Source organism: Vigna umbellata, chromosome 2 (genome assembly GCF_029865625.1).
Source record: "Vigna umbellata cultivar VRB3 chromosome 2, Vumbellata_1.0, whole genome shotgun sequence".
Taxonomy (NCBI): domain Eukaryota; kingdom Viridiplantae; phylum Streptophyta; class Magnoliopsida; order Fabales; family Fabaceae; genus Vigna; species Vigna umbellata.
Genome location: NC_142166.1, coordinates 7,355,105 through 7,366,736, shown reverse-complemented (window position 1 = coordinate 7,366,736; position 11,632 = coordinate 7,355,105). Strand labels below are relative to the sequence as shown.

Here is an 11,632-nt window from a genome sequence, read left to right as displayed (position 1 = left end):
GATTTTTAGAATTGGATTCTTTCATTTGGGAAGAACCTTAGTTGAGGACGAGCGAGTTCGTGTTGTAATATTGTACATGAGCGTTCGACCAAGGGTAGTCGTTCCTTGGTATTCGGTTACAAACTTACGTGTATATATATATATATATAGGGGTTTGCTAACGCGCGTACGCCTGTTTTTCAGTTGGTACATTTTAGCAATGTGTACCGGATTTTAGTAAACAAAAATACCCTTATATATCATGGATTCTAAGTTTTAAGGTTAAGGGTATTTTAATAATTTTCATTCTCAAAACTTAAAAAAAAAAAAAAAACACCCAAACCCTTACTCACCTCTCACATTCCTCTCAATCCTTTCTCTTTCATCTCTCTCACTCCAACCTTTTCTCTATCATCCCTACTGTAGCCCCAATTGAAAAAATCAGAAACACTTGTCTTTAAACAATTTGCCTTTGTAAAGAGTTGAATCATTGACATATTCACCTTCAAGCAAAGGTTCATTCAAGATCTCTTCAATTTCACCATCTTCACTAATTTTTCTAATTTCATCATCTGCATAGGTTGAATCATCATCTCTAAAAAAACCCTCCAGGCCAATTACCAATTCTTTCGGATGTCATTATGCTTGTGAAAATTAGATAAAATTAGATAAGACAAAAATTATAAAATAAAAACTCATTATAAAATCATTTTTTGTAAAAAATTGTTTAACAACAAGTCTTTCTGATTTTTTCCAGGTCAATTACCAATTCCTTTATGCTTGTGAAAATTGATAAAATTAGATGAGACAAAAATTATAAGACCAAAACTCATTATAAAATCATTTTTTTGTAAGATTGTTTAACGACAAGTGTTTCTGATTTTTCAAATTGGGGCTACAGTAGGGTGTTTCTGATTTTTTCAATTGGGACTACAGTTTGACAGAGAAAAGATTGGAGTGAGAAAGATGAAAGAGAAAGGGTTGAGAGGAATGAGAGAGGTGAGTAAGGGTTTGGGGTTTTTTTTTTTTTTTTAGTTTTGAGAATGAAAATTATTAAAATACCCTTAACCTTAAAACTTAGAATCCATGGTATATAAGGATATTTTTGTCTACTAAAACCCGGTACACATTGCTAAAATGTACCAACTGAAAAACAAGCGTACGCGTGTTAGCAACCCCCATATATATATATATATATATATATATATATATATATATATATATATATATATATTTGTATATTTTCGTTTATTCTTAAACACTACTCAAAATGGTATCCATTATATTTATCAAGTCTCTTCTCTATAAGTTTAGTAGCACTTGGTCTTATACCAAGTGTTCGTACTAAGCAAGTGTTTGGTCTTACACCAGACACTCCTAGTTCCTTAAGCTAACTTCATAATAAAAGCGTTCGTTTAAGCCCAATAGGGTTCGCTCACTATAGTGTTCAGTCTTTGACTGGCATTCTGATTGTTATTGGTGTTTAGCTCCTTCAAAGTCTAAGTATATTTATTGACGTTCGGTTTATTCACCGATTCCAATTAAGTACACTTATTTGATGTCCCTCAGTGTATGTCTAAATTGGTTCCAACCTAGAGTTTTAGTACTCGGCCTAGGCGTGTTGGTGTTCGGTCTAACTCGTGAGTCAGTTCATCCAATTGGCTCACCTAATATATAAATGTTTGGTGTTAGTCGTCTTCGAGAATTATTATGTTAATCACTCCATTTCTTAAACCAGTGATTCTCTCTCTCTATTTTGATCCGCTTGGGACTGAAGACCTTTGGTCTCACTTCAAGCGTTTGGTCTTGTTCAGAGTCGAAGTTAACGTTTGGCATTCGGTGTCTTCAGAGACGTTTATTCGAATTGATCTCATTGAGGTCTTATTAATGAAAGATGATAAAATATGTTATGAACGAAATAAAGTGGATTATGAACGAGCGTTCCGGGGAGGAATGACTCATGAATGAATAATGGAATTGGTAAAGTATGAATGTGGGCATGCTAAGCTGGCGGTTCATCCTGATGTTCCGTGAGTACTCGTCCTCACGTAGAGGAGGGTAGGCCATGTGTGGAAACGGCAGGAGGTCCTAGTCCTTATGGTTAATTTGGACAGATAAGACTAACCTCGAGTGGCAGCTGTTGAGGGCATCCCAATTACTACATCACCCGGGTGCACGAACGTCGTAGCTACACAGATTTCATACCGTCCGGACAGTCAGTCTAGTATTAGGTTTTGTATGAAACGTATGATGAATTATATTGTTTGGTTGATTGTATGAAATGCATGTTTATACATGAATTAAATTACATAAGCTTACCCTGTGTTTCCTGTCTTGTCATGTTTTGTACGTTCGTCTTTGTCATTGCAATGATCATCCATGTGGATGTGAGCAGAAGGAGACGAGTCGTTGGAAGAGGCGCTGAAAGAAGAGAACCTAGTCGAGGTAGAAGTTAAGACCGAACAATAGAACGTTTGATCAGTAGTTTATTAAGATAGTAAGGTGGTCGTTCGATCACCTTCCCCTTTTGTTTTTTATGACCGTTCGGTATAGTATTTTGTAAACCGTTCGGTCAAATTTGTACCACTGTACAGTTTAAATTTGTAACTCTTTCTGTAAGGTCGTTCGGCCATAACCGTGCGCTCTACTTTAGTGTAAGACTGATCTGTATTATTATTTAATGTGATTATTCTATTATATAGTTTTAGACTGTATTTTTGGGATGTTACAGTTCATAATAACTTAATACATAAATTATAATAAAAAAATGGTTTTTTGAAATATAATTACCATTTTATGAAATGTATTGATTTGTAAAAACTATATGAAATATCTTCATAAAACATATAATATAACCCGTTTCTTCAAAATATATAGTATTTTAAAATACAATCTAAACATACTTTAAATATAAATATATAAATACAATTCTTTAGAAAAATAAAGTCACAAATAAAACTTTATTCTTTTGGAAAGTTATTCCTACACATGTATATTTGTTGGTATACATAATATCAACCTTGCATATTATAACACAAAACAACATACGCGAGGGAGCTATTAAAACAATTTTTTAATTTAAGAAAGTATATATAAAATAAAAACATTGTAATTAGATAATAAAAAAATTAATTTCACCAAAATACCAATATTTAAAATTCATAAAAATTACACATTAATCTTATTCAAGAGATATATTCAACATGCACAAAAATAGGATTCAAAACAAAATTTGAGTCTCCATTTTATACTCTCTCTTTTTGAACGAAAATTCATCATTTGAATCAAAATATGAAACAAATCATACTTGATGATGAAAAAAACAATCAATCAAAATTAAAAAATCATTTAAAAAAACACTTTTACAATACAATTTTTAAACAGTTTCAAATTACTAATCCAATTCTGAACATTATAAAAACTTTATCAACTTAATTTAATAACATTCGATTTTAAGCATTCAAATAAATTTTCACGCAATCACAATTCCGGCATAAAATATAATATTTATGACAAAGTTAAAAAGAAAAAAAAATCTCCAAAATAAATAAAAATTTACTTTGGTTTAAAAATTTGATTGGATTAGAATGTTTCGTAATCTATGAAACATAATGAGACCAAAAAAAACTAAAATAGAAAAAAAAAATATATATATATATACACACACATGCATATACATACATACATATACATACATACATATACATACATATACATACATATACATACATATACATACATATACATACATATACATACATATACATACATAAATATATACATACATATATATATATATACACACATATATATATACATATATATATATATATATACACACATATATATATATACACATATATATATATATATATATATATATATATACACATATATATATATATACACACATATATATATATATATACACATATATATATATATATATATACACATATATATATATATACACATATATATATATACACACACATATATATATATATAGGGTTTGCTAACGCGCGTACTTTTGTTTTTCAGTTGGTACATTTTAGCAATGTGTACCGGGTTTTAGTAGACAAAAATACCCTTATATATCATAGATTCTAAGTTTTAAGGTTAAGGGTATTTTAATAATTTTCATTCTCAAAACTAAAAAAAGTAAAAAAAAAAAAACTCAAACCCTTAGTCACCTCTCTCATTCCTCTCAACCCTTTCTCTTTATCTCTTACTCCAACCTTTTCTCTGTCATCCCTACTGTAGCCCCAATTGAAAAAAATCAGAAACACTTGTAGTTAAACAATTGACAAATTGTAATTGTTTAACGGCCCGTATCTAAGTACCAGTAGTTGTCATTTTCTGCATGCTTCGTATTGATAGATATCAACACATGTTCAAATTCTTGACCCTTGTGCAACGCTCGTTCACACTTGTGTGACGCTTGTTCAGTTTCATTGTTGACGACCGTTCGGTTATACGACCATTCGATTTCTCCATCAATATCCATTAACGTTCGTCCAGCTTCTTTGTTGATTAACGTTCGTTCATTTTCATTGTTGACGACCATTCGGTTATACAACCGTTCGGTTTCTCCATCAATATTCATTGACGTTCGTCCAACTTCTTTGTTGATTTCTCCATCATCTCCCGTTCGGTGAAACGAAAATATCCTTCCGGTCTCTTCAACACCCGCTCGGTTCTTGGCAAGGCTTGATTCATTCAATAGTAAAGATCGTTCGGAAGACAATCATTTTGTCTCATCATACGTCTACACCCGTTCGGTAATGGACATCAACAATATGTGATCTGAATCAGAGTCACCTGTATCTTAGGCAAGATTTGCCTCATCATTCTTGTTCTTTTTTGCGGCCTCATTGTGCCAGCATTCAGACGAATAATGACCGAACTTACTGCAGGTATAACATTGGATATTCCTCTTATCAACATTCTTTCTTCCTCTTCCTCTCATTTGCTTTCCGCTTCTTTTGCTTCCATCTTTGTGTTCACTATGTTCCTCTTCAGCATTCTGATCAGAGACATTCGGATTTCTACCTCCGGTTCGACCTCCCCGTGCTCGACCTCTGCTTCTTCCAGCGCTTCGTCCTCTAGGTTTAAAGCTGCTTCTTGCTTGCAAAGCTTGATTCGAACTCGTTTCATTTTCGATTTTCTTTCTTTCAAGCAGGCGTTGTTCATGGGCTTCCAGCGAGTTCTGCAACTCTTCCACTTTCATGTCTTCCACGTTTTTGCTTTCTTCAATAGCAACAACAATATGATCGTATTGCGGAGTTAGCGTTCTAAGAATCTTCTCCACGATTTTCTTGTCCTTTACCACCTCGTCGGACGCTCTCATGGCGTTCACCACCATCTGTATTCTGCCTATATACTCAACCATCGATTCTTGTTCTCTCATGCCTAAGAGTTCGTGTTGTCGTTGGAGCGACTGTAGTTTGATCTTCTTGACCTTGCCTGTGTTGCCGTAGCCTTCTTGAAGAATGTCCCAGATTTCTTTCGTCGTGCCTGCCTTTGATACCTTCTGGAAGATGGTGGCCAACACGCATTGGTGTAGCAGCATTCGGGCTTTACAATCTAATTTCTTGTTCTCTTTACAATGTCGCTTTGTTTCTTCAGAATCCCCGTTCAATGGCTCTTTAAAACCCTTCTTGACCACTTCATCTACTTCTTGAAATCCAAGAATGACATCCATCTTTACACACCAGTCGTCGAATCCTTTTCCGTCGAACACCGGAAGATTACTGTGTATCACGCCAGCCATTTCTTCTTGATCAGTTACTGATCCACTAGGTTTTCGAACCTTGCTCTGATACCACTGTTAACGTTGGCGAACGCACAGTCGACGTAGACGAACGCAGAGTATGCGCGATGTAAATGGTGCAGAGGATGTGAGAGAGAGATAGCGAGCGAGCGAGCAAGCGGAGAGCAGATATGAGAATGAAAGGTAAATTATATTATTCAAAAAATTAACTGAAAGAAGAAATAGTAAAAGAGTATATAAGCGGTCCAACGAACGCACAATAACTAACGCTCGTCAATTGGGGCGGTTGCTTTTAGTTTACAATAACAGTTCATGTTAAAGATACTACAACTTTATCATTCAAAATGATAATTGATGAGTTGTTCTATAAACATAAGCTTAGTATATGACGAATTAGTGGACAAAGTTATGATGGTGGTGGCAACATGCAAGGAGAATTTGATCAAGATTGATAGTTGTTGGGTTGATCAATTTGATATTGATGTATTCCTCTATAATTGATGTTCTTGAAATTATAAAAGAAGTGGATCAAATGTAGATCAAAAAAAGCTAAAGCAAATGATCTTTTACATTTTCTAGAGGAATTTTATTTTGAATTCACGTTGCATTTGATGAAAAACATCTTTGTTATTTCAAATGAATTCTCACATTTATCGCAAAGGAAATATCAATATATATATATATATATATCATCAAAGCTATGAACTTGGTTAACATCATAAAGCTACGATTACAAACTATGAAGAATAATGGATAGAGTCTTTACTCCATAAAGTAATTTCATTTTGCAATAAGCATTCCGTTAACATTCCTAATATGGAAGACTTTTTTTTTTCTAAGGAGGAGAACATGGCATGGAGAGATAATTAAAGCTCAAACTATCACAATTGAGCATCATTATCGTATTGAATTATTTTATATTGCTGAACAACAGAGCATCGTGTTGAATTATTTTACATTATTAAGGACATGCAATTTCAAAAACCTAATGATCGTTTTACATAGACAAATACTCAGTAGCTTCTATACATGAATTGTTTGAATCCAACCAATTTATTCTCTATTTTTGATAAGTCAAAGCTAATTGAATTTGCAAAGTTTTATGTATATGAATTTTCTACAATTGATTTAGTGATGCTTGATAATCAACTTGAAACTTACATAATTGATATGCCTAGTAATGTAAATTTTTCATGTTTGAAAAGAATCATTAATCATTTTAACAAATTGGTTAAATCTATGCATATAAATTGTTTATCTATTAGTTTACCTTGTTTTGAAGTTAATAATGGTTTTATCGGTTGCCACAACAGTCTTGGAAAGAGTCTTTTCTGCCCAGAAAATTGTGAAAATAGGTTGCGTATTTCTGTTATTGTTTATCACATAAACATTATATTTCTCTTATTTTAATGTGGTTAAAATATCATGTTCATCTTTGGATAGACCTATCTAAATATGCTCATATATAATTAATTATAGTAATTGGTCAAAAGCAATTAAAAATAAGTAAAATATTATTAAAATTGACACCTAAGTGGGTGTATGGATAGGAGGTGCAAAATTATAGGGTTTCATAACAGAAAGAAACACATGGTTACATAGCGAGTGCGCGAGCTCTGGTACCAGAAACACAGATAAGAAGAGAGTTTGGTACCGAAACGCATAGTGATACCGATGGAAGGAGGAGGAGGAGTGCGAAAGAGAAGTTGTTGCACGATTCAGAAAAATGACTTCCTCCCGGAGGAATCGTTCAAGAGCTGGGAGAACTACACGACGGCGCTGCTGGATACGCCGAGGAGACTGAAGGACCGATTTCTCACGCGATCCAGCGAGCGAGCGGAGATCAGCGAGATGACGACGCGAAGCAGCCACCAGATGAAGAAGACGCTCAACTGGTGGGACCTCATCTGGCTCGGCGTCGGCTCCGTCATTGGCGCCGGAATATTCGTCCTCACCGGATTGGAGGCTAGGAACGCCGCCGGTCCCGCCGTCATCTTGTCGTACGTCGTGTCCGGTTTCTCCGCCATGCTGTCCGTTTTCTGTTACACCGAGTTTGCCGTCGAAATCCCTGTTGCCGGTGCGTGACTCTTTCCTTCACTGCTTACTAGTTCTTCCTAGTTCACTGTTTTTTAGTTTTCATAACAACCTCTGTTCTGATCTTTTAATTAGGGTTATAAAAAACAATAAATGGACACCTTCACGTACACTTCCCCTAGGTCTTCACATATATATATTTTTTTAATCACAAAGTTAAATTTGTGCATTGTATTAATTAAATTAATATAACTATTGGTTATTAAATTTATTTTTCCAAATGCAAATTATACATTCAAACATAAATTTCAAGTAATCATATAAAAAAGTCTTATAATCGTTGCCATAAAGTGATGAATCATTTATCAACATAATTATGTATGTGGGTCAAACCTTGTTAGTTAAACATATTTACGCCTACATTGAGAGAATGAAAATACATGGCATTCAAAAAAAGTTATTTATTTTAACAATACTTTGTAATTTCAAGTCGGTGTATATGTAACTTTTTGGTATACATCTATCACTATTTTTTTTGTTTTATTTTATATTAAAAAAATCACGTAAAATAGATAATAAAATAACTTTTTGGGTAATTTTGTTGAATATTCAAATTGATACCTCCATAGGTTTAATTAGGGGTTTTTTTGTCTTTTGAGATAAATATTTTTTTAACCTTTTAAAATTATTATTTTTTCATAATTCTTTTTAAGTTAAAAAGTTAAAATTATTTTAATATAAGGGACTTAAATATAATTAAATTTCTAATAAATATGCTAATTTGGTCCTCACGATTAAAAATCATAAACTAAAATATTTAAGCAATAAAAAGAATACAGCAAAAGAAAAGCTTGATTAATTTTAACACGAGCATTTATCGTAATACATCATGAATCAATAATGTTGTTGAATTTGCCATCAACTTTCTGCTTGTTTTGTTTCTCATTTTTTTTCTTAGGTGGTTCATTTGCCTACTTAAGAGTGGAGCTAGGAGACTTTGTAGCCTTCGTAGCTGCAGGAAACATCCTTCTTGAGTACGTGATAAGTTGTGCCGCAGTAGCAAGGTCATGGACCTCATACTTCGCCACCCTCTGCAACAAAAACCCTGATGATTTTCGCATAGTCATGCATAACATGAACCCTGATTATGGCCACCTTGACCCTATAGCTGTCGTGATCCTTGCACTCGTATGCATCCTTGCGGTTTGCAGCACCAAAGGCTCTTCAATCTTCAACTACGTTGCCTCAGTCGTACACACAGTCATCCTTGTCTTCATAGTCATAGCAGGTCTTATCCATGCCAAGCCTCAAAACTACGTACCCTTTACACCCTTCGGTGTTAGGGGCGTCTTCCAAGCTTCAGCTGTGCTCTACTTTGCTTATGTCGGGTTCGATGCTGTTGCAACCATGGCTGAAGAAACCAAGAACCCTTCAAGGGACATTCCAATTGGGCTTGTGGGTTCAATGGTGATAGCCACATCGGCATATTGCTTGCTTGCAGCCACACTGTGCCTCATGCAACCGTATACCAATATTGACGTGAATGCACCCTTTTCGGTTGCGTTCAGTGCCATAGGGTGGGATTGGGCTAAGTACATTGTTTCATTGGGGGCTTTGCAGGGAATGACCACAGTGTTGTTGGTGACTGCTGTGGGTCAAGCTCGGTATCTGACTCACATTTCACGTACACACATGCTGCCTCCTTGGTTTGCTTTGGTGAATGAGCGCACTGGGACACCTGTGAATGCCACAATTTCCCTGGTTCTGATCTCAGCTGTGATTGGTTTCTTCACTGAACTTGAGGTTCTCTCTAACCTCTTGTCAATTTCCACTCTCTTCATCTTCACGTTGGTGGCAGTTGCTCTCCTTGTGCGTAGGTACTACTCCAGTGGAGTCACAACAAAGGGGAACCAAATCAAGCTCATTGTGTTCATTGTGGTGATCATCGGCTCTTCATGTGGGATTTCATCTTATTGGGCACTAAGTGATGGTTGGGTTGGTTATGCTATTCTTTGTCCAATTTGGATTTTGGCTACAGGAGGACTTTGGTTTATGGTTCCACAGGCAAAGGAGCCAAAACTTTGGGGGGTGCCTTTGGTTCCATGGCTACCTTCCATATCTATTTTTGTTAACATATTCCTTCTTGGATCTATTGATAAAGATTCGTTTGTTAGGTTTTGTATTTGGACTGTGCTTCTCTTGGTTTACTATGTCCTCTTCGGGTTGCATGCTTCTTATGACACAGCTAAGGAGTTTGAGGCACAGCGTTGTGCCCAAAGGGAGCTGAACAGGTTGGAAGATGGGGTCGTCTCTTCTACGTAGTCTCTAGTTGTTTTTGCTTTCGATTCTTTGTTTTTCAACTTAGTTTTATATTAATGCAGAATGATATTTGTACATTAAACCCCTCTTTGTTTCGGTTTTAGTACTGTTTATTTTTATTAAGAAAGAAAGGCCAGTGTGTTAGTATTACGCCTATTTAAGAGTTCAGATTTTGCAAGGAAATGTTCTCATGTTGCATCGTTGAAGAGAAATGGTGAGAAATACAACTCACCATAATTAAATAACCGCACCTCCATTTCCAAAGCCCTTATTTCAATATATCTGTGTGTGTATATATATATATATATATATATTATAATATAAATAATAATAAATATTTTCAAACTAATCATCTAAAATCTGTTTCAACTTAATTTTTTTCAATCCCATTTTATTCAAATTAATCACCCATATAAATTGTGTAATAATAATAATATAAATAATAATAATTTTAAATAATAACTTTAATTTCATTCTAACATAATTTCCCTTTGTATTTAAATTTATATAACCATTAAAATATTAGTTTTTTAATTTATCATATTCATTAAATTATACACAATTTTTTATCTAAAGTCTACCAAAATTACACCACCATCTCCAAACACAACAAGTAAGCATATTTAACTTTAATTTTGTCTGCTTAATTAAGTTTTAGGTTTTATTAAAAAGGAAAATGTTATTTGGACAACAAAAGTTTGACACAATTTTGACAACGGCGACGTGGCAGCTGTGCATTGGCTCAGTGAATTGAAAACAAACCAGAAAAAACCCAAAATACCCCTCACCCCGGTTCACTGAGCCAATGCACAGCTGCCACGTCGCCGTTGTCAAAATTGTGTCAAACTTTTGTTGTCAAAATAACATTTTCCTATTAAAAAATAGTGCGAACACTGCTGAGGTTGCACTGCTGCACGCTTATGATGCCTTGGGACAACTGACATGGAGTTCGGTTCTGCCCCCACTTTTCAGAAAGCAAAGAAAGCCACACAAAACTCAAGAATAACTAATGATACAATAACACATATTTATATTCATAAAATAGTTATAAAACAAGAATATTTATATTTGTAAAATAAAAAAATAATAAACAATAATATTAAATGAATATAACAAGTTTATGTATTTTAAAATATTATTAATTTTAAATAATATTATTGATAAATATATTGATTTTCTTTTATAATAATATTTTTTGATATCGAATAAAATTTTACTCTCATTTAATATTATGATTTTTTTTTCTTTTTTCTTTTTAAAAATAGAAAAGATCACTTGTATATGGTCATTTTATCTTATAAAGAGTTGTCAAAAGTAGTAACTGATGGCAAATGACATTTTCCTTTTCTTTTTAATCAATTGTAAAAAAAATTATTTTATTTTATTGTATCACTTTTGTGTAAAAGTGCATTTTGGTTTTAATGTGCTGTTTTTCTTTCAATATTTCATTTTTATGTTCTTAGTGTGTGTTTTTTTCTGGGATCAACTATACACATGATCTTGGATATGACTATTTGTTTTGAATAA

The 11,632-nt window shown here is 33.7% G+C and overlaps 2 protein-coding genes across 2 annotated transcripts; one reads left to right on the top strand and one right to left on the bottom strand.

The window, feature by feature from the left end:
* Positions 1-4,807: 4,807 nt before the first annotated feature.
* LOC148203297 (uncharacterized) lies at positions 4,808-5,752 on the bottom strand. The gene has a single exon (XM_088107579.1). The coding sequence runs from the start codon at positions 5,750-5,752 to the stop codon at positions 4,808-4,810; it is 945 nt and encodes a 314-aa protein (XP_087963705.1).
* A 1,620-nt stretch (positions 5,753-7,372) lies between these two features.
* Positions 7,373-10,227, top strand: LOC124840197 (cationic amino acid transporter 1-like). Its single transcript, XM_047316211.2, has 2 exons — positions 7,373-7,829; positions 8,745-10,227. Exons 1-2 carry the CDS (start codon positions 7,427-7,429, stop codon positions 10,106-10,108), a joined length of 1,767 nt encoding a protein of 588 aa, XP_047172167.1. The 5' UTR covers positions 7,373-7,426; the 3' UTR covers positions 10,109-10,227.
* The last annotated feature ends 1,405 nt before the right edge of the window (positions 10,228-11,632 follow it).

What these genes read in the sequence shown, in the direction of transcription:
- LOC148203297 (XM_088107579.1), bottom strand. Translation starts at nt 5,752, where the DNA reads ATGGCTGGCGTGATACACAGTAATCTTCCGGTGTTCGACGGAAAAGGA.
- LOC124840197 (XM_047316211.2), top strand. Translation starts at nt 7,427, where the DNA reads ATGGAAGGAGGAGGAGGAGTGCGAAAGAGAAGTTGTTGCACGATTCAG. An exon ending in CGTCGAAATCCCTGTTGCCG is followed by an intron (nt 7,830 to 8,744) that starts GTGCGTGACTCT and finishes TTTTTTTCTTAG; the next exon opens with GTGGTTCATTTGCCTACTTA.